Here is a 27703-nt window from a genome sequence, read left to right as displayed (position 1 = left end):
TTTTTCAAGTTATGGTTTGGTAGCTTAAAAAATTGTTCTGTATACTATACGGTCAAACTACGAATAGATTTTCAAACAAGTAGATGGCTTAAGTTTAAGAAGCATTTCACACCTTGTTGGTCATAGTCTTGGGACGTTACTTCATCTGCAGAAAAAAAAGAATAAAATCAAAGTAAGTACTGAGTCATTCTGTGTAACTGCTTAGCTAAAAAACACAACTTAATCTCCAATACAGAATTCTATTTCTTTAAATATTAATGTCTGCACAATCCATGAAAAATGCCTCAGTCCAGAAACAACTTGAGAAAAGACAGGTAAATTATTTCATACAAATTCCTCAAACTGGCATAAAGCGAGATATGCTAAAGTAGAGTTAGGAATTAATATCCTGTTTCCTGTGGAGCCAGTGGTAGATGAGGTGAAATATGAAAGCCTGATATTTTTAAATAATAATATTTTGTTACAAAGTAGAAAGTCTTATATTAGGTGTTACTATTATTTCTCAGGCTCCTTTAACAGAAAAATCATCATGTTAACATAGCATTACAGCTCTCAAGCCTTAATAATGTTTAAAATCTGAAAAAAAATGTTCATTTAATACCTGCATCATGGTACATTTTTTCATAGTCATCTGTTGCTGGTTCAGTGGAATCTAAAAAGAAAAAACATACACCTTTGATAAACATTAAAAACCAAACACATTACTAGACATCATTCTAAAATTACTTGAAAGTTAAATTACAATCTTTATAACTGTGTCAGACAGATATTATCATTATCTATATTTATAAAATCCTAAGCAACCATTACGATGGAACGACTGATCACCATGATGTGCACTGACCACCAGGGGGCAGATGCTCAACGCAGGAGCTGCCCCAAGACCGTAGGCCCCAATTGCCAATGGGGCCTGCTGGCCAACCTCCTGGTCCCTCCCCTCAGCCAGCAGGTTCCAATCACCCTATCGGGGCTGGGTGGGGAATCAGGGGTGGGTGGTGACAGATGCGGGAGGTGAGGGAAGGAGGAGAGGGGGAGGCGGGGAACCTGATCGGCCCTGATCGCCAGCCAGGCCTAGGGACCCCACTGTGCATGAATTTCATTCACCGGGCCTTTAATAATATTTAATATATATCAAATTCCATCATTTACTCTCTAGTCAAAAGCTAGGAAGGAGCAGTGCTAGGATTCGCACCCAGTTGACTATTCCATCCTTCTGCCTCATTAATTTCCAAATGCTCTCTGGTCTGATCTGTAAGAACAACATCCCAGTGGTGATTTGAAAAACACAGGTCCTTTTCCCCTCATTTCTCCATGTAATATCAAACTGTATTCACAAGTTTCCATAACTATCTGAGCAACCAAAGCTGATCCCGGAGTGTTATGAAGAGTACTCTGTGGAGTCAGAATGAATCATTAACCCAAGGTTAAAAGGGCCTCGGCGACTGTGTCCAATAGAAACACATCTCACAAACCTGGGGTTTCCTGTTCATACGTCATCTCTTCCACGTCCTGGTTAGAGGTCTGTGAAGCTACAAATGAGAAAATAATTAGGAAATTACAAATGTGGCTCAAGTAAGAAGGATTACACTTAATATTCAAATCAGGAAAAGAACAGTTTCTAGTAATGACAGAAACATAAAATCAAATCATGATGTTCCACCCTAGCTGGTTTGGCTCAGTGGATAGAGCATCAGCATGCAGACTAAAGGTTCCTGGGTTCGATTCTAGTCAAGGGCACATGCTGGCTTGTGGGCTCGATTCCCCAGTAGGAGGCGTGCAGGAGGCAGATCAATGATTCTCTCTCACTGATGTTTCTATTCCTCTCTCCCTCTCCCTACCTCTCTAAAATCAATATAAATATATATACATATATTAAAAAAAATCATGCCACCAAGGGGCAGATGCACAATGCAGGAACTGCCCTCTGGTGATCAGTTCACTCCCACAGGAGGAGCTCCGCTCAGCCACAAAACAGGCTGACAACTGCCAGCACAACGGCGATGGCGGAAGCCTCTCCTGCCCCAGCAGTGCTAAGGATGTCCAACTGCCAGGCTGCCAGAGGGATGTCCGACTGCCAGCTTAGGCTTGATCCGTGGGGCGGATTGGGCCTAAGCTGGCAGGTGGACATCCTCTGAGAGGTCCTGGACTGCGAGAGGGCACAGGCCAGGCTGAGGGACCCCCTGAGGGCATGAATTTTCGTGCACCAGGCCTCTAGTCTACATATAAAAGCCTAAGCAACCAGCCAACCGCCCAGTAGCTATGACATGCACTGACCACCAGGGGACACATGCTCAACGCAGGAGCGGAAACCACAGGCATGAAAACATGGAACAGATTGATGAATCTCAGAGGAAAGGGAGGAAGGGTAGGCTGGGAAGAGATTAATCAAGTCCACTGGTGCACAAATCCATGCACCAGGCCTCTATTAATAAACTAGAGGCCCGATGCACAAAATTCGTGTAAGAGGAGGCACTCGTAGCCCCGGCTGCCTCGCGGCCCTGCCCCCCGCCCCCTAACCCCTGCCCACTGGTCATTCCGGAAGGTTGTTCTGGAAGATCGTTCCGCTGTCCAGTCTAATTAGCATATTAGCTCTTTATTACATAGGATAATCATAGACAATGTCTTTTCTCTCTCAATGCTTGTTTATAGGAAAAGACTCATTCTAATTTAAAAAGAAGACTATTCAATTAAAATCTCACCTGTCTCTTCTACATGGTAACTATCTTCAGTTTCTAGGAAAAAAAATTAAATCAATATTACTACTTTCATAAAGTGGCATGTATATATACTATGTGTGTACATTCTGAATCTATTCTTATTGATTTTATTTTGAAGGTAAATAACTATTAAAATAAAACATGAATATATCAATGAAATGTCTGCAAAACACTATCTTCTACTAGAACTACACTTAGAAATGACACACAATCTTGTCTTTGATCCACTCAACAACCCCACAAGTTGACAAACACTATAACCTGGGCTAAAGAGAGAGGATGGGACTGGTTGGAGTGGCTCGGTGGTTGAGGATCGACATATGAACCAGGAGGTCACAGTTCGATGACTGATCAGGGCACATGCCCAGGTTATGGGCTCGATCCCCAGTGTGGGGTGTGCAGGAGGCAGCCTATCAATGATTCTCTCTCATCATTGATATTTCTGGGAGGTCAGTGTTGATAACTTAACCCAGGCACCCCTGATAGTAGAGGGCTCCCCTACAGGATCCTCACCCCTTGTGTTACCCTTGTTCATTCCACAGCTCTATGGAGTGTAAATACTTTCCATTTCTGAAGACTTTTAATATGCAGCTTTTAAGTTCAAATAGAATTGATGTCCCAATTAAAGATTAGGGCAGAAATTTTATGACCTAATTATGGACTTTTTACAAGTGTTTCTTCCTATTCCCCAAACTATATAATTCCTAGCCTCAAAAATATCAAGTGCCTCATGTTTCAGGTTATTTGAATGCCTTAACTGCATTCTGTTACATAAGCAGCATCTAAGACCCTCAAATTCTGAACTGTTAACGTTCCTGAGCCCTCTTGGAGGAAGGCAGGGAGAAGGAGGTACCATTGTTGATACTATTACAGAGGTCCCCATTTTCCCCACCTTGAATGGCCTCCACCAGGCCCTGCCCCCTTCCCTCTGGCCGTGACCACGCTGTGGTCTGTGTCTATGGGGAAACAATCATTTTAATTGAAGTTTTTAGCTCCAACTTAAAAAAATAATTATAATTAAAAATTACCTATTGTATTTTATTCTAAAAGCAAAAAAATGTTCTACCTTCCTGAAATGTTCCAGTTTCCAGTGACTCAAATCTGTCATCTGTCTCTCTCACTACAAGAAAATCGTCATCTTCTGGTTGCTGTCCTCTTGCTGGTCCATCCTCCTCCGGGTGTAGGTCTTCTCCTTGAAAAATGACAATGAAGAAAGAGACACAGGTGTACAGCAGGGCCCACAGACACGAAGGCCCTTCTGAAGGGCACACACTGGCCCTGGCTGCAGGGCATTCCCTGTCCTTGGCACCCACTTTGGAGTCCGTTCTCACTCTGGAATCTGTTCTCACGCTCACCAATTGCTGGTCCACCTGACGGGGGGACGGTCTTCTCTTGCTAGAACATGAACCCACCAAGGTCAGGAATCAGAATCTGCTCACTAGGGATGCCCAGCACCTAGAACCTTGCCCAGCTATAGGAATTGCTCAATAAGTATTTCATGAATGAATGAACACATTCATAAATATTAATATATTTGCCTTTTCAATAACCTCAGAGAAAAAGGACACCCTGTGACCATTCATTGAGAACTGACATAAAAGTCCATGTAACAATCTGAAAAAACTCTGTACATACTAACATTGCACTGCAAAGGGCAGCCAGCCACCTATCTAAACCATATGCTAGGCCATCTGTATTGAGTCATAAGGATTATATAGACTTTGTATCTGAAGGTTCCTACATTTAGTCTTGAAGTTTTGCAAAGATGCCCCTTTTCTTTTCTGAGACTTTTATGATACACCGAACTGTTATTCTTTTGTGTAGATGCTGGACAGGTCACTGTATTCCACTGCAATATGGTAAACCTTGTCACTATGGTGTAAAAAAAATCCTCCCCATAGCAACTGGGCATGGCTTCAAGATATGTCCCGTAGATAACATTCTAATCAAAGGACTTGGCTGTGCAGTGAGGTCTAGGGGTGAGGAGGGTGAGGTCTGGAATGTGGCTCCAGATTGGGGTTCTTCCACACCAGCTGTGTGACCCTGAGCAAGTTACATAACTACTCTGTGCCTGAAATTTCTCTTCCAGAAAAAGGAAATAATAAGAGTACCGACACACAGCATTGATGTGAGGAGTAAAAGCACTTAGAAAAGTGCCTGGCCCGTAAGTATTCAGTTGTTATTGCTATTATAGTTGTTATAACTTTTAATGTCATCCTCTTTACAGTAATCACAATATTGCTATTTCTACTGCTACTGAACTCTGCCCCGAGACTGCAAGGTGGCCTTTGTTCCCTGACTTTTAATGAGGCACAGCGATGCTCTCAGGAGTTACTGAGTCACGTAGCCCATTTATGTTTCCTGTCTCTTCATCCGAGCCTGCTATATTGTTTCTCCTCATTTCAGACTTTTTGCGATTCAGCCAACCAATTACCAACTCTCAGTCCTAGCACTAATTTTACGACCTTTTCTTCTTACCATATCCCTTGTCCTTACTCTCGTTTTGTGCCACACAGTTTGATGGTTTTTACGGGGGCAGGATTGATCTCTCCCCGCCTCACTATTCACTGAAGGCCCTGTTCTCAGTGGGAACACGAACCAAACACCGCACACTCCCCCTGAGTCTCCTCTGCCGGCGACAGCCTGACACAAAGAAGTCAGTGTCCTCGGGGCTGACCAGACTCCGGCCTTGCCATGCCCTCTGAGCATCAGGCCTCTGTGAGGTCGGCACCATCATCCCACCTTGAAGGATCGGAAACTGGAGAGTCTGCCAAAGCCACACAGCTAACAAGTGGCAGCTGCAGGACTTGCCCCAGTAATGAAACAGAGTGATGGGTAACAAGTGCAAAGGCCCAGGGCAGGGATAGACTTGGAATTACTAAGGAAAGAGAGACCAGCTGGGCTAGAGAAAGTGACTGACAGAAGAGAGACCGGATTCGGGTGAGGCGCCCGGGCCAGGCCACATCAAACACACGGTGCAGAGGAGCCAGAATGGATCAAGGACCCAACTGGATGCCACTGCAGTGGTCGTGGCCAGAGGTGACAGACGGCTGGCACAGTGCAGACACATTCTGCAGGCAAGGCCGATGGGACCTGCTCAGGGAGCACATGGGAGAGGAGGGGAGGGGAGGGGACAGACATCAAGTAAGACCCCCCCGGTTTTCAGCTTAAGCAACTAAGTGGAACAGTAGACCATTAACTAAAATACAAATGGCTGAAATAAGAGCAAAAACATATTAGGGGGAGCGGGAGAAGAGCTGTGAGGTGGAGAGGAGCCAGAAATTCAGTTTTAGGTACAATTTCAATCTAAGATACTCAGAGAACATGCAAATGGAGACAGGTATGCAGCTGGGCTAACCAGGAGCTTGGACCAGAGCAGGGCTGCAGACACACCTGCAGAAGCGACAAGAAGAAAAGCCATCGCCTACCTTCCCAGGAGGAAGTAGAGACAGAGACGAGAACAGACCCAAGAGGAAGGCGTGTGGCAAGCAGCTCAGGTGCTGGATGGACCTGCTTTCTCCCTCCTCTGTCCGAACTCCCACACCCACCGACCCTCCCACTTTCTCTCTCCCCACCTCTGGCGACATTTAGTTTGACTAACCATCCCGATTCGCCGGCTCACCAGTGCCACCTCCCCTGAGGTCCCTGCGGCAAAGTCCCTTGAACCCCTTCTTTGCACTGCAGACAGAGTGCAGGACATGCGACACCCCCCTGTGGTCTCAGTCACTTGGAATCACGTAGGAATATCCTTTCCCTCGGGGCTCTCCACTTGCGCTCCCACGTCCGTCACCCTCACCGGCTTTCCCACCCTCTTTTCCTCTGGACTTCCTTCCCACACGCCTGTGCTTCCAACCCCTCGGACACATGGGCCTGGCTCAGCACACACCTCCCTCAGCTCCGACATCAGCACGTGGCTCCTCAGGAGGCCTCTGCTGCCCTCCACGTGTGAGCCCCACATGCATCCTCTCTCCCCATCACAGGCTTACCTCGTTCTACCCAACTCACTCATCTAAGACTGCATCTCCCGTGGGCTCAAGTTTTAAAAAAGAGATGATGCAGGAAGGGAAAGACTGGGCCTGCTCACACAGGCAGATGTGCGTGCAGGCGGAGTGGCCTTCCCGGCTGAGATGACACAGCAATGGAAGCACCGGCTCCTGGACCCCCAGCAGCCACTGGCAAGGCCTACAGCTCCGCCAGGGCCCGTCTCCCCATCAGCACAGATGGAGCCAGGTGGGATGCTGTGCCCTTCACCCGCTAACACCTAAGCCTGAAAGAGGCAGTTAATAAAGTCCAATTTAAATCATGGCAATTGTGTGTTTTTAAGACACAATTTTTCCTCACAGCAGTCCATCGGAAATATCAGGGTACCACATGTTCTGCCCCCTTCAAAGTTTCTTTGTGAGTTACGTTTTGAAATTATACCCTCTGCTTTTATCCAGGGATGCTTCAAGAAACAGTCATGAAACCCTAAAACCTTGGTTTCTAGAGTATCCTCTCATATTCTCTGTACAGAAGTTCACATAAGGGATTTTTCAGATGTAAGCGCTGGGCAAATGTTTTCTGTTCTCTAAGTAGATCACGTTAATTTCCTCTCTGATGACATGACCGACATAATTCAAAGCTGACCCGTCGTGCTCTGGCGTCCCCCAAGCAGGCGGTGAAATGTGAGGGTCGGCGATAGCACCCATAGCCCATGACAGCTTGTTGGCTGTGTCCTATTTTCTTCCTCTCTGTTCTTGATGTGCCTATCATGGGTCTCAATTTGTTTATGTAGTCCTACCATTTCTTTATTGGATGTGTGCAAGAAGTTCCCTAATAGTAAGGTGGAATAAAACAAGTTTAGTGCTATTTCAAAAATATTTGTCTTTCAATAATTTTTTTTAAAAAATAATTATTGAAATTTTAAAATAATGTCCAAGTCATCTAATCATTTCCCTATTTCAGTAATGCATGAGAAAACACACACACAGGTTTTAATTCATACCATGTTCTGTATAAACTGTTTGATGGAGAGAGGAATGGATTTCTTCTTGTACTTCATCTTCAACAGTCTGAGGTCCTAAAATAATTATAAGACATAACTAAGTGGAAAAGATCTAGACATTAATGTAGAACCTGAAATATGGCATCCAGGTATAAACATACATTCGAATGAATTTATCAGGCTGATCAACTATACATCCTTTTCTTCAGTTGACCAGTTTTTTCTATGTTGGCAAATACAGTAGATATTTTAAACTGGTTTTATTTTGACAGTAGATATAAATTTTTTAAGTCTTCCTAAGATTTTAACACAAGAACACTAATTTGGGTTCAGATTTTTCTTTAAAAAATACCTCACACAGAGCAATATTATTTTTAGTTTCTAATGAACAAAATTCATACTAGTGATGGAATAAAGACAATGGGAAGGGCAAAGCTTTCAGAAAGGAAAGTGCTGAGAAATAAAGGTAAAACTGTGTGAGACAAGGTTAGTAAGCGTTAACGTACACTGTCAATGCGATCTACATTAATGCACATGTCTTCCTTCCCTGACGTCAGAGAAAGAGCCCCGGCTGGTATGAGGACTGCGCTGGGGAGGGTTGGCCGACCACTCCCAGAAGTTGCCAGGAATCGTGAGTAAAAGACCTTACATTATAACTGACAATCCTTTCCGCTTTGGAGAACCCCACCTGCCAGTCGGATTCATAGATTCAAGTAGATATCAATTACAAAGTGAACCACACAGTAATGACATTCCGACACCACTCTGGTGCTTATCGGATTATCAGGTTTATTGCAACATCACACAACAAACCAGAAGCTATCATGACACTAACACTATGAAATCTATTTTGCTAATCACACTGCACAGCCGTTTCTAAAGCACAGAGCGTGCCTTCTATTCTTACAGATGTTTATATTTCACAAACCACTTTTAAACATAGTCCCATGGAACTACAGAGGAGCCTGCCCATCTCTATCCTCCCTTCAACATCCCTCACAAGGCCTGTGATAGCTTCCTGACTGGCCTCCCGGTCTTACCGCCTTGCCCAGAGAACGTAACGTAAGGAGGAGCGGGCGGTGGCAGTCTGATCCTCTGCTTAGCCTTCCCATAGCTCCTGTGCCAGAAGCGAGGAAAACCTAAACTCTGCAGAACAGATCGGAATCTAAGACCTCAGCCTGGGAGCCCTCACAGGCTCTGTAGCCCCTCTGCCACAACACGGGTCTGAATATGGGAGTGCACCGAACTATTTCACCTGCTCCTTGATTCTGTAATGCGCTTCCCTTTCCCTGGGGAGGGCTGGTAGAGGCAGAAGCCAGATGGAGAGTTAGTTCATGGCTGATTGGAAAACAAGCAAAATGACTATAGATTCCTCTTTCAAATGCCTGGCGAGTACAGCCAGGAGAGGGACTGGAGCAGAGAGAGGGGGGTTATTGTATTGCATTTTAATGAGAGGTGTGTAGTTATGTTTATGGAATAGGTGGTAGTCAGAAGAGAGAGAGAAGCTAAGTCAGACAAGAGGAAGGTGGAGAAGGCAACATTTACACTAAACCAAATATAGCCCAGAGGTTGAAAAGGATATGAGGTGGTGACAAACTCATAGACTTAGGAGGACAAGTTATCAGTACCATGCAAAGAGCAAAATATAAAAAAAAAGAAATTAAAAAATTAAAGAATGAAAGCAAATGGCACATTTCAGAGTAGGTCCTAGTTTTTCTTTATAATTTATTTAGCACAAAGTAAAATCTAGGATGCTAAATCCAAATACACATTTAAATTATGTCTTAAAAATCACTTTTGCCATGGTATGCTTATAGCAATTCTACTGGAATGGGAGGGAGATGGTAAATTCTCCTATGATTATGATTTGAACAAATTTAAAAATCAAATCAGCAAACTGATCTTAAAAGGAAGGAAGGAAATATTATTCATCAAAGCGATAAAATCAGGACTTCCAGTTGCTGTTAAATATGTGGTGTTATACCCATCACTTCCACTAGGTGGCAAAATGAAACCAAATATTTGAGGAGTAAATAAAAAAATGTGCAGAAATTACTTTGTAATAAATACCTCAGCATAAAAAGGAAAGAGTAGTAATGGATTCAAATTTCATTTACCAACTTAAGAGATTTCACCTTCCGCCCCATAGGTGACTAAGATACACTGTACAGTACTTGAATTGATCTAGGAATTCATGAATATGTGAAACTGGCTTCAAAGATGCATGAGGGTGGTAAGTCTTTTGATGTAGAAAGGAGACTGTCATTGGGAGCTCAGTAGACCGACTCTGTTAAGTAACGTGAGAGATGATGACAAACTATTGCACAATCTGTGTCTAACTTTCCTTTCAAGGGGATAGGTACAGCAGTCCTGGAATTTGAATGGAGAAACACGGCATTTTGTTCCTGATGTTCGTGACCTTAGGCAGTGAGCAACCATCTCTCTGTGCCTTCGACTCTTGATCTCAGAAATTAAAATCACCCTTCGTAAGTTTTTATTAGAAGAAAACTAACTTTACTATAAAATGTCAGGGAAAGGATATTTCACAATGTGCAAACACTGAGAAACAAATTCTGGGTAAAACATGATTCCGGAAACTGCAGCCTGGGACACCTGGCAGGCGGAGGTGCATGGGGTCAGAACACAGCGAAGCTTACCTGTCCGCCCGGGCCCCTGCTCCTCCGGCCGAGTGTGCGTCTCAGCCTCTTCTGGTGGCACTGTAGGCTTGAAGGCAGATCTTTCTTTAAGGCCTGCATTTTTATTCACAAAGTTAACTTGTTTGCTTTTGTTTTCTCTTTTTTGACATGTCAAACCAGGACAAATATTTTCAACCACTTCATCAATAGTGCAAGTCATTCAAAGGTTACAAGACTTTATTCTACACGAAAACATGGATAGGTTAAACAACGGAAGTGGGAAAGCAGTTTGCTCTTTAATGTCACATGGGCTTTTCCCATCTCTACCAAAGTTGACCTTTCACTAAAAAAAAAAATAATAATAATAATAACTTTAAGTGTTCACGAATTTTTAAAATGTAAAGTCACGTCTGAACTTGCCAAACGTGATTCAGTAGGAGTTCAAGCTCGTGTCTATAAGTGACTAATGAATTTCTAAATCCTGAACTCTGAATTCAGGAAAAAGATAATTAAGATATCCTTGGGCTTCCTACTGTTATTTGTGAGCACACTAATTTTGATTTACATATAAGTGTTTATTCTTCATGAAAACTGTAGTTAAAAGTGAGAAGAAATCATACATGACTACTTAACAATCTTATAAAGGTAACAAAATCAATCACATTATTCCATAAGAACTAAAAGGTACAGATTAAAGTTATTTTTTTATGTCTTAAGAAAAATAAAACGGTAAATTAACATGAACGCTGGTTTTGAAGTCAATACCAGTCTAAAATATGTTATACTGAATTAGTCCTTGGATGTGCTATAGGTAGAACATTAAAATAGACCCTCCATTAAATTCAACTATTTAGAAAGCTGAACTAGCTAGGTTCAAGCTTTCCATACCAAACCCTGGGCTCCTCACTACCTGACTGGGAACCATGTACCAACAGTGGCTACTGAAGGGGGGAGAGGGAGGGTGTGTGCTGTGTCTGTCAAGAGCCTAAAGTGAACAGGTCAACTGAGAGGCATTTTTCTACCCTTAAGCACCTTTATAAATTCTTCAAGTACATAGTCTATTGTAGTCCAGAAAACACTCATTTAAATATCTTTTACTCTTCTTTGATCTTTTTTCTATTTTTCCTAATCATTCCCTTTTCTCTCTTCACTTCTCTCTCATTCACAAAACATACTCCCACCGTCCTCTCCCAAATCCTAAAGATGCTGAGACAGATACACAGACTCACACCTCATCGTTTTGTTTCCCGTAGTTATTTTCAACACCGCGTACACAGAAACCATCCACTAGTAAAATAAACACCAGCACGTACCGCTGTCCTCTATCCCTGACCATAAAGTGACTTACAGCTATTTTATATATACAGATACCCACCGGTACTAAGTTTAGTCCAATTTCACAGGGGGGGGGGGGTAGGGGGGTGGGGGGAGGGTATGGCGGGGGGTGTTAAAGATGAAGGCCTATTAAAATACATCACAGTTTAAATGCCAAATTCAGGGCTGAAAGCTCCCATGCCATTTTCCACTTAAATCATCCCTTCTTACATCTCTCAAATGTTAACGGTGCAAGTATGGAACTATTCATTGCCAAGGTCTGCTGAATGAAGAGGATAAACCTTCAGGATCTTCAGAATCATGTATTGCTGCTCTCAGAACCTCAGAAAACACCTGGCACATCGCAGGGGCTCAGTACACACTTGCTGAATGGCTGAACACACACAAAGGCTCCTTCGCTGCACTACTGTGGTTTAGGGCTGCAAAGCGGGGAACAGGGGCTCATACAGATTTCCTCAATACTGTTTCCTCCATACTGTGCTCAGCACCCACTAGTACAGCAGTACAACCCTAGCTTGCCTGGGCCAGGCCCAGCTGATTGCTATCTGTTGTCCTCGTGTAATTATCTCACTCTCAAAAGTATCTCAGTTTGCCAAAACCGGTTTGGCTCAGTGGATAGAGGGTCGGCCTGCAGACTGAAAGGTTCCAGGTTCAATCCCAGTCGGAGGCATGTACCTTGGTTGCGGGCACATCCCCAGTAGGAGATGTGCAGGAGGAAGCTGATCGATGTTTCTCTCTCATCGATGTTTCTAACACTCTATCTCTCTCCCTTCCTCTCCCTGTAAAAAAAAAAAAAAATCAATAAAATATTTTTTTTAAAAGTATCTCAGTTTGAATGAAAAATTACAGGTGATTTTTCACTAATCCCATAGGTAGTGAGTTTTCAACCTGTACTCCATAGGTTTTAATACGCAATAAAGTTTTCCCACCAAACAACAAAGACTTGAACTGCCTTAAAATCCCCCCTATTGGATTTTGAGAAGCGTTTCATTTGAAAAAAACGATTTCTTTGCTGAACGTGTTCGGAAACTACTAGCACCCCAATATTCAGACATAAAACGCCCCTCCAGTCGGCTCCCTCTAAGTCCACGTGGTAGTTATTTGTCTCTAAAATTGAAATTGTAAAAGGTGAAGGAAAATGACAGAAGAAAGCAAAAGCATATAACAAGAGAAAACATTTAGCAGTTTTGTTTTCTGTCCAAAGTGGCAGGTGCATTGTAAATTTATTGCTCCCTGGCCACGGCTATTTGGCAGAAGTGAAATCAGCACCAAAATAAACAATATTGTAGCCCAAAGAAGCGGAGGATCATATTAACACATCTTCCCTAAACCTGTACAGTTCCTGAAATTTAACAGAAACGCATTCCTGACTATTTCTTGCTTTGACAACCCACGTGGAAGAATTAGCCCTGCCGTTTCCAAATATTTTTCTTGCCGCCCAAATCCACTTCGGCCCATGAGTCAGTGTTCTTCAGAGAACAGGGGTAAATCCACGTGTCACATACGATCTTAGGCCAAAAGTAAACAAGAAGAAGGAAATGCACAGAAGGTCAAGGCACAATCAAAGGAGAGGTTTTCCAATTGGATTTATTATGAGGGACACAAGGTAAGGGTGGAGCAGTGAAATAGTCAACATTATATTATGAAATGGATGTATCAGTTCGGATGTTCCTGGGGCTCCATATATCAAAACACGCACTCACACAGGCTTGAGCAAGAAGGGACTTTATTATCCAGTTAAGAAGTGCCTGGCAGGCTGCTCACTCAGCACTGGCTTCGTCCTCAGGCTGCAATCCGGGCTCCCAGCTGCACGCTCCTCTTTCAGACAAGACGTGTCCAGAAGCAGAGGACACCCTGCTCTCCTGGCTCCTTCGCAGTCTCCCCTTTCAGTTTCAAAACCAGAACCTCCTCCAATTCCTATACCAGCAAGAGGAACAGGCTGACCACAGTTACCAACAGCTGAATTACCCAGAGCTGAATGCAGGCTGTGAGTCAACCACACAGCCCCTGTGTGATTTAGAAAGTAAATGAATTCCCTTACAACATACCTTATTTTTAGCTCTTTGGGTACCTCTGATAAATTAAGAAGCATTTTAAAATCATATTCGTATTTAAGAAATTCATCATTTTGCCTCCGGTTTTATTTAAAAACGGAAGAAGTTATCTGAAACTCCATCTGACCACATGAGAAAGGATAAATGTACTTCCCCCCACCCCATATGTAAGGAAGTTTAAAACTTACTAAATTTTGCATATTGCATTTACTCACTCAACAAATATTTAGCACCTGCCAATGCAAGGTACTGTTCACCAATGAACATACACAAAACAAGCCCACAAAACCCTAGCTCCCCCAGAGGGGGAACAATTATAAAAATAAGAAACACAAAATATTGAGAGCACATGGGAAGGGAAGATGGGACGGGAAGAGTAAGACAGGGGGTGCCTCACCCTGAGGGAGAGGGGGCGGGGCTATCTGCGCTAAGGTGATGAGGAAGGGGCACACTGATAAGACCTGGGCAAGTACCTCACTGCTGGAGTTACGGGTGGGGAAAAGTGCTCCAGGTAAGGTTTGGGCACAACAAGTTCAAAATTCCTCAGCAGGTAGGATCCTGGGAGCAAGCAGACCCAGGGGGCTTCTGCAGCTGGAGTGAGCAAGGGTGGGGGGAGGTGTGAGAATCACATAGGTCCTGGACAAGGGACCAGGGAGGCCCTTACTCTGAGTGAAAAAGAAAGATTCGCTTTTCATAAGAATTATATGCAAAACACTTCCTCAACAAACTCTGGGAATTAGAAATAGTCTTATGCTTTACAGGATTTCATATACTTCGCCCATAAAAGCTAAGACATTTTAAAACTTCAGTTTATCGATCCTTGGTTCACTGAGCAGTGGTGTACGCATTGGTGGAGATTTTGATGGTACCCATCGAGGTTACTCCAGCTGCTGTTATTTGTGAAGGGGAAAGGCTCAGGACTGTGACTGCTTCAACTGCAAGTAGTTTAAATCAATACATCCCAAGAACAACCCTCATACGGACATGAAACTTGATAAATATTCCGGGAAATCAATAAACCAGAAAGGCATGCATACTAATGGGACCATGGGGATCTGCGTTGTTGTTTCTCATTTTATAATCAGCAAAGACAGATGTTAGTAGGTATCCAACAGCCGTCCTCTAACTTACCAAAATCTGAGACTGCCAGGAACTAAGAGCTGCCCCATGATGCACAGCGAGATTCCCAGATTCAAAGCATCTTCATGCAACGCAAGATGGACAGATTTCAGAAAGAAGATGATGTAAACCTCAAAAAAATGAAATGTTCCAAAAAGCCTCCAAGAGCCTGGTTTCAAAACCAAGGAAAGGACTCCACGAAGAGTGGAATGGAGTGGATTCCGCTTAACATCTTATAACACAAGATGGCGTGTAGACGCTCGGGGCCATGAACCAAAAGGGCTGCCTTTAAAAGCCACTGGAACCCCATCCTGAGCACATTACCAGTGCCACAGCTTTCGTTTCCACACAGTACATTCCTACAAGGGCTTTAAGAATTTAAACCCAGCAAACATATCATTTCCCCCCACTAATTTATGTTTTTCTTTATTTCTTCTAAAGAAACAAATGTACCGCCCTCCCTGGGCACATGCACACAAGCAGCAGGAACATAGCTATAGGCAACTTCCAAGGTGGTTAAAACATTACTGAAGAAACTTCTGGGTTGTTTGTTGTTGTTTTTTTAAAACAAGATATACTTCATCTTTTTAATATAATTTTATATGTTCACCATTCAACAAACATACAGTGAGTGCCTATTATGATCAGCTACTATGATAGAGACTAAACACAAATCACAGTCTAGTAGCAAAGCAAAGGCCAGGAATGAAACACAGTGGTGGGCACACAGTCCAACCACCTAGGAGAGGGTCAGAGAAAGGGCAAGTGCAGATGCGATGACACGGCTGGGTCCTGGAAGGCAGGGAGAAGGTGGCCCACCACACAGGGTAGGCGTACCTTCTTGGCAGAGGGGAATAGTGGGCAGAACTGGCAGTAGCTTATTTCACAGCATTGCACTGCAGGGACTGCAGCCACCATGACCATTTGTATCCCCAGTGCCAGGCACAGCCCCTGGTCAGCTGCAGATAGTCAGAATATTTGTGGAATACATCTGTTGAATGAATCAATACACGGAAAATGGGTTGTTTTACATAATTATCAAAAATCACACAGACACTTTAAGTGCATGACTTCCTCTAATCTTTTCGAACACAAGCCAAGTAATGTTTGAGGCAAGGAAGGAATAGCGGACAGACAGACCTCTATAATGTATAGATAATAAAGAGTGATTCATACATACATACAGTGAAATCAAACGAGGTTCTAAAATGAGAACAAAGAAAAGGAAAACAGGCCTTTCTGCTCTGTAGGGCCTACAAAACCGAAGCTTCTGCAGAAATTGATTTCTATGTGAAAATGGTGTGCAAACTGGCAATAAACATCTAGTGCATGTGGTTTACCAGGTGGAGGAGGTGGGGCGTGAGGCTGAAGAGTGCTACTGAGGGTTTTTCAGATCACCCCAAACAAGGTGGGTCACCCTTTAGTTTCCTAAAAACAAAACTTTCTCATTAAATAAAACCAGGGGAAAGTGGAAAGAGCTTAACAACACAATAAACCTCAATTACCTGATAATTAAATCGTAGCATTCACCATATGACAATAGTCTCTTATATTCCTCCAATTGTCTAAGATTATTCCTAACCAAGGGTTGGGATGGCTCTGACTCTGAAATACCCATTTAGACCCATCCCATGCAACTCCTTGGATTTGCCCAGTAGCAAAATAGACTTGGGGTGAGAAGAGGAGGAGAAAACAAACTCTATAAACCACCTGCATTTAGTGCAGGTGAAGCACAAGGTATAAGGAGTCACTGCTCAACCTGACCTGCACCTGTTCCCCTTCTTCAGGTACAGGACCCTAATTTTCTGCTAGGAAGCTGGTTTTCCTTCACCCCAGTTTTAAGGGAGGGAACTCACATGACCCTGGTCTTGCCAAGCACAGCTTTGTAACCCCATCCCACCCCCCACCCCCAATCTACAGGCTGTGAGTTGAAAGTGAACCCACGTGACTCATTCTGGGGGAGGCTGCTTGAGAAGGAAGCCAACACTCGGAGGGGCCAGGGATGTTGGAGAACCAACATCCAGCAGCATAACCCACGGTGATTCTGGGCTTCACAATTATGTGATCCAAGTCAAGGTTTGTTTTTTGACCACATGAGCTGATGTGAATGGATTCACACATATAATGAAAAGAAATATGAATAATAAATAAATTTACAAGTAAAACAACGTTTGCTCCTAATATCTTGAGGAAGAATGATGAATGCCTTTTTCTACAGAAACACTGAGACTTGCAGAACTGAATTATTAGAAATTTATAGTTTTTGTGGATTGGAGTAGAAAACCTCTAAAGACCATAAAACTGCTTCTAGAATACCATGTTCCAAGTAAAAAAGCAAATTTGTAAATGATTTTTTCATCACGAGTCTGGTCATAAAATTTCTGGATGATACCATATACTTTAGAGTACAGTTCATTATTTCACAACTTTTGTCTAGCTTTACATTTCATATCTTGTATTTTCATGCTGTAGCAGTACCCTTGAAATCACGAAGCATTCTTACAGCTTTACACGTACGTAACGTTTATAATTACTGTCATCTGCCCGCTCAGTTCTCTCAGTAGAACATATCAGGTCCCATGTAACACTACCTAGTTCTTACAGCCACCCAGAGGGGAAGGTGTTATCTTAAATTCACAAATGAGGAAAACCAGCATCACCAAGATGCATTTTACAGTGAAATTATCCTGGTAATTAATTTGGAGAATTGTTACCAATAGGCATTAAGAGAAAAAGGAATGGTGGAGGACACGGGAGAAAGGGACCACAGTCAGTAGGCACGTAGTTTAATTCACCAGACCCATTCCATGGACTATGACGTTACAGTTAGCGTAAGACATTTAAAATTAAAAACCGTTCTTGTTTACTACTGTTCTTTTGTAATGGAAGTTTAAAGAGTCCTTATTATCCAAGTAATCACGGGTGCCTCTAAAATTACAAAGTGATCATAATACTATAAAATATTCTCTATGAATTAATCACAGAGTTAGTCCCCCGGATTAACCCAAGCATTCATGTGGACTGACTTATGTCAATCCTTTACTAGTCTCTCTGTCATTGTGAAACGTTGAGCCCTTCCTCTCTCTACATAATGCAAATCACCTATAAAGTAAAACTGAAACTCCTGTGTGGCTCAGTGGCTGAGCATCGACCTATGAACCAGGAGGCCATGGTTCAATGTCTGGGTTGTGGGCTCAATCCCCAGTAGGGTGCATGCAGGAGGCAGCTGATCAATGATTCTCTCCTCATTGATGTTTCGCCCTCTCCCTTCCTCTCTCTCTAAAATCAATAAAAACATTTTTTAAAAAGGCACACAATACTTTTAGAAACATGTGTTCACTCATTTCCAACATGAAGTATCTTTAATTAGATCAAAATACCTGTTTTTAAGCTCTTCATAAGAAAAGATGAATAATTAGTTCTTAAGTAAAAATCTTTGTGGCAGCAGTTTTAATTGTTACAACAAATCAGGGTGCTCTTAATTCAGTAACTACATTTTACAGTAGTCACAATTAGAGATTTAAGAACTCATGCACAGAATAGGACAAACCATTTGTAAAAATGCATTCAAAGTGAAATTTCATTTTATTAAATGCTTTCTTAACTGAATTCTGACCTCTAGTTAGATCTCAAATTTATAACCCCTTAGAAATGGTAAACAATTATGACACAATCAAATATGAAAAAATATATGGTAGTCCAACAAAGTAACTAAAAAAACTGATATAAAATGAAAGGCTATCCTAATTTGAATAATTAAAGCCTTTCTAAGACTATTCTAAATCTGTAAAGATATAAATAAAAGTGTTCTAAAATGTTTCTTCTAAATAAAATTATCTTTCTTCATGACTGTATGGAAATCCCGGGACAGTGTGTCTGGCACAGTACTTATTGGGTGACAGGAGATGGGGCAGGACTAGTGGAAAAGAGAGAGGTAGCGGAGGAGGGCTAAGGAGTGAGAAGGCTTGGAGAAATGAAGAAAGGGGTGAAGGAGATAGATTTCATAGGAGAGAGATGGGAGAAGGGAAGGCTGAATTAATCTGGGAAGAGCCTGAGGAAAGGGTAGCCCCTGAGGTGGGGGGCCAGAGCCTACGGAGGGAGGAATGCAGGGATGTCACCTGAGCTTGAGGAAGTTCCTGGGAAGAGAAAGGATGGGGGTGGGGGTAGAGGGTGAAAGGGAAGCAGGAAGGAGGAGGAGGAGAAGGAAAACCAAGGGCAAATAGAGAAAGATGGTAACTTCTTTACCTACCTATGTGTCATCCCTAGAAGTTACGTCACTCTGCATATAAACACCATTTAAAACCTTAATATTCTTATTCAACTCCAATGAAAGTATTCAATATATTAATAAGTTCATTATAATTCATATTATAAATAAACATTTATCGGGACACATGATCAATAAATTAATAAAAATAGAATGCTATTACATCACATTTTTATTACATATTTTTAAAGCTTCATCTTTTATATTTAGAAGAATTCGACAGGGTACTGAAATTTCGAAGGATTTACTTGCTGAGCACCAATAAAGACAGCCAATGGCTAACACACACATCTTCCCCTCCAGAGCGATACTTCGCTTCCTACGCCCTGAGCAGCAAATCAAATCGCGGTGAAGAAATCACCCGGCCCTGGGCGATGATGCCAGAGCTCTAGTTCTTTCTTTTCTGGTGATTTCCCTTCGCTACCTGCACCTGTTTAGTAGAACTTCTTCCTTCCTTTTTTTCATCTTTGTCTCTGGATGTCGTTTTACTAGAAACATCCTTTACATTTGTTGATTTTTTCTTATCTTCCTTGGTTTTAGAACCTTTATCTGGTCCCACTTTCTCCTTTTCTCTGTCCTTTTTACTCTTAGGAGACTCTTTCCTGGATATATCGGAATCGGCGATTTTCTTAGCCTTCCGGTCATCCTCTTTTTCCTTCTTCCCCCTTTTTCTCTCTTCATTCTTACTCTCCTTCCTCGACTCGCGCTTCTCTTTCTCCTTCTTGAACTCTTCTTTAGTGAGTTCTTTCACAGTCAAGTTATCCAATCAAAGGGAAAAATGTTTACTGAATCTCTTAATCCATAGAACAGATGCTTAGTGCAAAAGTATTGTCTTTCTTTAACTCTCCCCCGACACATAAATGACTTTAATACACTAGGTTTAAGCTGGTTAAAAACAGATGCAAAAATCTATGAGGTATCGGCTAGAAACTTGCTGTCATATTTTCCAGTTTAAAATATGGTATGCTGTGTCTTAAAACAAGGTTAACATGCAATATTATTCAAATGAGTGTATCCAAAAAGGCAGCACTTTGCAGTGTTAACAACTCACATCTCACAACTGTAATGACATCATTAAAGGAACACTGACAATATAAGAACAAATTTTCTGTAACTTGTATTTGTAAAAGATAATTAAAAATTTTTAGCTCTAACAAAAAATTATGTTCTTAAAATATTTGTGCTATTAATCCTTGAAAACCGTTAAATTGGATTTAATTTTTTAACTAAGAAAAATACAATATCCATGAGTATAAAATTTAAAAGTCATTATCTATTGTATCAAAATGATAATTAGAATGTCTTTTCTACTCACATTCAATATTATGAAATCAGTATTCCTTTAAATATATTTCCTGTTAACTTATGTAGAACCACTCAAGCCAGCATATATATGTTGTCCATGCTCTTAGGGAAGAGAGCAATTCAATGGAAATTCCAAATCTCGTGTGAGACATTGCTTTCTATTTTTTTAATGGAAAGTTGAATAGTGCCGCTAGCCAAAGGTTTGAATTTCACCTCGTGCTCTCTCATTAGGAAATCATAAGAGAAGCAGGTGTTTACGGCACATTGTAGCATTTAAGCAGAAACAAAGAACATAAAAGATTTCGCTAATATAACAAAATGCAGAAGATGTTTTTGCCCACCAAAATGATGTAAAACTCACACCGCATAAAATGTTACTCAATTCTTCCTGAACATCTGATGAAAATCTTGTAAAAAATGCAAAATAGCAATCACAGAGAACCAGCCATCCAAGTCCTCATTCTACTTCAGTGCTGTTCACAGAGCAGCATAGGTGACGACACTGCAAGAGCCATGCTGTCAGGTCTTACTCTGCACAGGCCTTTAAAACATTAAACCTTTAATGTTTAACGGGCCTCTCCAGGGCAAGAAGTAAAATTACACGTTTCTGGCCATTTATTTTGTAATTATTTATGTAAGAATGGAATGGAGAAAATTCTGTTTTCTTCCCAGAAACTATTCAGGTGAGATACAAAATTAAAACGTTAAAATAGCCTAACCTTAAAATTAAAATACAAATCACAGAAGCCTGCAATTCACACAGTGTAAGTTTCACCTGTTAATGTTTCACTGCCCCCCCCCAAAATGAACACACTACAAATATGCCAAGCACTTAGACACAAAAGAATATTACAAATTTATAAAGAAAAACATGCATTGCCCCCAAGCCCCTCTCTGGGGAAGAACATAAATATTTGCCTGTGAACAAGAAACACCAGAGAGATATAAAATATACTGTAATAATAAGCCGTTAGCCTACATAGAATGGTTCACAGGTATAATCACTTCTAAAAAATTCAAACAGTAAACGTGGCAAATCCTATACCAACATAATACAGTGCTCCAGATTATACATTTAAGTTCATTTTACTGAAAACTACAAGTTTGCTCGCACTAGCTTTTATTGTGCCCTATGGAAACTCATCAGAGTTTTAGGAGAAATGAAATCAATCACTTATTTTATCTTTTTTTTCCCAATAGTAATTTAAAAAATCAAACTAAGTAAGGTTTTAGGATGGAGGGTAGAAATTGTATATATAAATTTATATGCATTATAACAAATATCATGATAGTGTTATATATGCTCTTAATTTGAAGGCTTACTAAGTTTGATGATATTGAAAGAAAATTACTTAGTATTAAAGGCTTGAGGCAGAAAAATTTTTAATGAGGTCTTGATAAAACTACTTATGACCAAAGGTGAGCCCAAAACCAGAAAGCAGTAACATTTAGCATTAGTAGCTGCATTTACATAACATATTTAGAAAATGCCATGCATTAAACTTGATTCACTCAAGGCTAATTTCAAAAACAGAAAATACCTTTAGCCTTAGTTTTTCTCTTGGCTACCCCACCGGGTCCTTCTGTTGACATTTATAAGATGAAAATAGGTTATAAACAAAATATTAAGGTAAGTAAAAATTAAGTATCTATAAAATAGTTAAAATCCATGTGTCTGTGAAACGGAAGTTAAATTCACCATTTAAAAAAAATACACTCCTTCAACATATGTACATCTATCATGTGTGTCATTTTGGAACCTTACTTTCACTATTTACAAGAGAAAAAAATCATTATAATCAGCCAATGATGTAGTCAACTTCACAACCTGCCTTAGACGTGGGAAAGCTGTTGGCTTTGGAGATGGCTAATTCCCACGGGGAACAGTGCTTCCTTCTCAGTGGGGCATGGAAGTCAGTGGACTCCGCTCAGTGACGCAGACGATCAATTACAAGCACCAAGGGTGAAAGGACCCGCGGAATTTACTTCCCCACCCAATCATCACTGCCATCCCCCCAAATTCTGTATTTTAATAGAATTTTTTCTTTACTCTTTGAGTAATCATTGTTCTTTTCCTCATAGTTTCAAACTTTATTTAAAACTTACACCAGAGCCTGTCCAGTGTTGCTCAGTGGTTGAGTCAACCTATGAACCAAGCAATCACAGTTCGATTCCCGGTCAGGGCACATGCCCAAGTTGCGGGCTCGCTCCCCACTAGGGGGCATGCAGGAGGCAGCCAATCAATGACTCTCTCTCATCATTGATGTTTCTATCTCTCTCTCCCTCTCCCTTCTTCTCTGAAATCAATAAAAATATTTAAAAGCAAACAAACAAACAAAAATGAGGTTGTCCATGTGAGAATCGTAACTTATTTTGGTTGAACTATCCACATCATCGCCCTCGGGGGAAAGATGTATTAGTTCTATCTTACCACTGCCTACATTTAAAAAAAAAAGTGAATTAACTGTTCCATGTGGGAATTAACTTTTCCCATTTTCCATATCCATCCAATTACCTGATATACATACACAACCATAGTCAGTGTGTGATGACAATTATTTTCCCAGAAAAACCTGATTCTTTCCTAAACGCTACTGAAAACAGCATGTTACCTGAGATATTAAATGCTTTTCTGGACCACTCCACATGAAAATTTATTTCACAATAAATATCAAGTGTATTCTTATAACGCCAACTTCTAAATATGTGGGCATTATCCCAGGTGGAAAGGAAATCAGCATAAATCACTTGAATGCACTTTTAGTGATGCTAATGTCCCCTCCTGACTTCCGCAGGTTCTGAAATGCAGCCCTGGATTCTGTTACAAAACAGAGTGGTGAAAATCAGGCCCCCCACTCTCCAACCCCACTTTGGTCAAAAAAACTATACCGGTGAAAAAGCTAAAGGTTTTTAGTAACAAACTAAAATACCAGATTGCTATCAGATTAATGAAACGGGAAAACTAATAAGTACTTAAAACTTTTCCCGTTTGGGTATAAATCCTTATAATGGTACAAATTAACAATGTGCAATGTACTGTGCAAAATTCCAAAGCATCAATTTAAGCCACCTTTTCTAAACTTAAAGAATGTAGTCAATAATTTTTCAATACTTTTAACATGACAAATATTGAACTAATAATTTAAGCCAGAATTATCATATTCAGTATCTGAGAAAAATAGTATAGATATGAAAGAAAACAGAGCACTTGGAAAAGAGGAAATTAACAGAGAAGCCCCTATGCATTGAAGAATAGAGAGAAAAGTCAATAAAATGCAATGTCCTAAAAACTAAAGGAGCAGTTTTGGGAAGGAAGGCATGAACAAAGGTATAGAATGAGGACACTACTAAATTAAGTTAATTATTAAATGTCCCGTAAGGGTCTCCAGATTAGTTTTATAAGCAGTTCCAGAGGTGGTCACATTGCAGTGATGAAAAACCATAGGTGGAAAGGTGAGCAAAACCCAGAGTTCTCATGAGGGCCACGCTTAAGTCCTTAGGACAGCGGTTCTCAACCTGTGGGTCATGACCCCTTTGGGGGTCGAACGACCCTTTCACAGGGGTCGCCTAAGACCATCAGAAAACACATATATAATTACATATTGTTTTTGTGATTAATTACTATGCCTCAATTATGTTCAATTTGTAACAATGAAATTGGGGGTCACCACAACATGAGGAACTGTATTAAAGGGTCGTGGCATTAGGAAGGTTGAGAACCACTGCCTTAGAAGAAAACTGATCATACAAGTATTTTCCCAAGATTCTCCGGGGCGGGGGGGCGGGGGGGGGAACAAAAGGAATAATATTTTGAAGAATTTCATCTGTGTTCCTATACACTGAAGGCTAGAGGAAACAAAAGCATACCGATAGCTAAAAGAAACTGAGTCAATGGGGAAGGGGAGAAATGATGAGGACAGATGGAGCGGACACATGAGAAAAGGTTGACTTCGGAAACCAGAAGATGCCACATCTGAAAAAATGACCAACGAGAGAGGAAACTGATTCAAACAATTATACGAGTAAATGCCATACAGTGTAAGGAAAGGAAGATAATGGAACCCAAGCCAGGGGACTACCTTGGTAAAGCAGAAAGCAAAATCACCTCCACAGAGGACGGAAGATGGGCAAGCATGGAAGGTTTGAATACCCACTGAAGAGAAGAGCTGGCACAGCAGAGAGCACCTCACAGACGTTAACTCAGGTAAATCTACAACAGCTCTTTTCCAACAACAGCGCGAAGCCCACTGGTGGAGAAGGGTCAGAGGTGACCCAGGACTGATGACAGCATGAAGAGGGGGAACAATTACAAATGTGGGGAGCAGAGAAGTGGCCCCAGAAAAAAGCACAAGGCATGTATGTAAGACTTTGCTTTATATGATCCCTAATTCTAGGCAAAATTAATCTTTTATCATTTGTAACTATGGTGGATGTCAAGTATCTTTACAGGGTCAACAATCAACAAGTGCACCCTATTTTTCCAGGGGGAAAATAGGAGCAATCCCATCAAAAATAAAATTCATGATAATACAATAACTCCTTAAAAATGATTTCCAAGTAGTATGGAGAACATTATATCAATTAGAGGCTGACAAGGAATTCTGTAATCCATTTGGGTAAGAGTTCTTTTATGGATAGAATCTATTTCCATTGAAAGCAGTCATCAAAGAAGCATTAGGGTGTGGTTACAAAGAGAATGACAAAAAAAAAAAATCACCATGTTGTTTACTTTCTTTTTGTCCCATATGTTTACTCTGACGGTTTCTAAGTGACTACGGTTGACTATTTGGGGAAAAGTCCAATATTCTTCCCTTAGAACATGAAGGAGTTGCCTAAAGGTAATATTATTTTGGCAATAATCTCAGTGCCACATGAAACGTTCTGTATGAAATTACAATGCTCAGTCAAGCCAATGGTTGGACCTGGGCTCCCACACATGCGATAGATATAATTTTAGAAGACGGGTTCCATTACAGAAACCTACTGCAGAATTTCAGAGAGTTGGCCACGGACTTCATAGGCCGGGTATCACTTTATACTTAGGCCATTTCGGTCACTCCCCCAGCCCCTGTGAGTCACTTTGATCCTCGGCTTCTCATCTTCCTCCTTCCCATACTGAAGCATCCTAATTTATTCCAACATTGACTAAAGATAGTAAAGGTCCCATGGACTGGAGAAACTGTTGCTCTAGAACGGATGTCTACTTTTGGTAAAATGCATATCACTACACCAATTTCCTTTATATTTTTAAATAACTGGTACATCTATGTTATCACAGACATTTTTTTTTAAAAAAAAGGAAGCTGTAAACCTCACAACCTTCTATGATAAGTAGAGAAGGGAAGATTAGAATATAACAGAACTGAAAGACTAGATTTAGAAAGGGATTACAGCCAGAGTTTGAATAAAGATAAAAAGCAGATTCGAATACAAATGAAATATCAGGAAGATCACCTGAAGACCTCTGTTAGCATAGGTCAGTTTGTGTGAACTTCAAAAGGTCATTTGTTCTAAAAAAAATATGTACAATAATTGTTTCACTTATTTAAACTGGTTTAAAAAAGAAACACCAAACTGTTTTATTATACAACTAGAGGCTCGGTGCGCAAAATTTTGCACTGGACGGGGGGGGGGGGGGGGGGGGGTGTCCCTCAGCCCAGCCTGTGCTCTCTCACAGTCCAGGGCCCCTCACTCCTTACCACCTGCCTGCTCGCTGCTCCTTAGCACTGTTATGGAGGCAGGAGAGGCTCCCACCACCACTGTTGCTGCTCCAGCCATGAGCCCAGCTTCTGGCTAAGCGGTGCTCCTCCTGTGGGAGTGCACTGACCACCAGGGGGCAGCTCCTGCATTGAGCGTCTGTCTCAATGGTTAGTGCGCATCATAGCGACCAGTCGTTCTGCAGTTTGATCAATTTGCATATTAGGCTTTTATTATATAGGATGGGTGACTCCTGAGGTTCTCACTCACCAGAACTAACCCCAGCAAATATTTAATAAGCACTGTATGTTAGGCTCAGCTTTGAAAAGAGATTCAAATGAAATCTAAGACCTGATTCCTAACTGCAAGGAGTTCACAGTTTAGCTAATACCTATCCTGTGCAATAGGTGGTTAACTCAACAAATAACCGAGGCAGAGAATGTTTCGTCAATCAATTTGTGATAATAGTCTGAGTCCCTGAATTTCATTAAAAACCTCCAATTATGCACTGTGATCAAAGAAAATTCCACAGCCCCACAGCAGAAATGTCTTACTTGTTTTATAAACCACAATCTCATTCAGCAAAAGTCACTGGAGTATGAATCCCGAAAAGGTGTAACTGCCGACTGTACAAATTAAGAATAACTGTCTATGCCCCCATCTGCTTTTGATAATTCTTCCAAGTTATAAACATCAGGACAGACAAGGAAACGTTTTGCTCAGTGTAGCTAATGATAAAGGAAAACAAACCAGAACTCAAGCAGAAAAAGGTTTCTTACATGTGTGGACACAGCTCTGAGACAGGGAGGCAGTTTCCGGAACACGGAGTGGAGCACGAGATGAAAGGCGGGCTCCCCGCATCCCACCTTGTCCCAGGCTCTGCTTGTGTCTCACAGCAGCAAGCTGGCAGCCAGGCCTCGAAATGTAATCAATTAGATCAGCACGTAGAAGACGCATCTCCAACTCAACACCCACCACTCATGCCCCAGGGAGAATCAGGGCTGAAAGAAGCTGAAGCACAGAAAAAAAATCCCCAAGTGCCACTGCCTCATGTCTGTGCCAAACTCCAGGAAACCCAGTGCCTTTCCGTTGGACAAACAGCAGGGCTGCCCTGAGGAGACGCTGCATGTGAATACAGAGCATGCTCCACAAAGTTCCTGTGGCTGTTCAAAATCGGAACAGCGGAGAACTACAGCACAACTTAAAATTCTATAAATGAATATTCCAATGTACAGAATACAAGTTTGCCTTTTAAAGTAAGTTCCTCAGTGTAAGCTGGGAAAGTATATTATGAAACAGAAAAGTATACAATAAATCCTTAGACAATGAAGAATTACAGCATACCTAGGGTGTCCTAAAAATGTACACACAATTTGAGTAATTATTAATTCCAATAGGTTAAATCTGAAAACAAATAAACATCAATTGAGCTATCAGCTGTTAAAGTGTGTCTACATTTTTGGGGAGCACCTTGTGTAATAAAGAAAGTATAAGTGAGGCCATTTTGATCAGTTTCAGAATTCTCTATACCAGTTTTGCAAATAGCTATTTTCTCTCACCACAATAAGCCTTTGGCACAAGTTGAAGGA

At 41.3% G+C, this 27703-nt stretch overlaps 1 protein-coding gene across 2 annotated transcripts in view; it reads right to left on the bottom strand.

Annotated features, from left to right (window-relative positions):
• The window catches only part of ASPH (aspartate beta-hydroxylase), a 132013-nt gene that overhangs the window by 94036 nt on the left and 10274 nt on the right, over positions 1–27703 (bottom strand). For both annotated transcript variants that reach the window (XM_015567421.1, XM_015567422.1), the window contains 7 exons: positions 10359–10451; positions 7702–7776; positions 3784–3909; positions 2700–2732; positions 1473–1529; positions 602–652; positions 113–145 (listed from right to left, as the gene is read on the bottom strand). In XM_015567421.1, coding sequence (XP_015422907.1) covers positions 113–145; positions 602–652; positions 1473–1529; positions 2700–2732; positions 3784–3909; positions 7702–7776; positions 10359–10451 — 468 coding nt within the window. The remainder of the gene's footprint in view (positions 1–112; positions 146–601; positions 653–1472; positions 1530–2699; positions 2733–3783; positions 3910–7701; positions 7777–10358; positions 10452–27703) is intronic.

The sequence above is a fragment of the Myotis davidii genome, unplaced genomic scaffold (assembly GCF_000327345.1).
Source record: "Myotis davidii unplaced genomic scaffold, ASM32734v1 scaffold1, whole genome shotgun sequence".
In the NCBI taxonomy this organism is placed as follows: domain Eukaryota; kingdom Metazoa; phylum Chordata; class Mammalia; order Chiroptera; family Vespertilionidae; genus Myotis; species Myotis davidii.
Note: the sequence above shows the minus strand (reverse complement) of the source record. Positions and strands in the feature narration are given on the sequence as shown.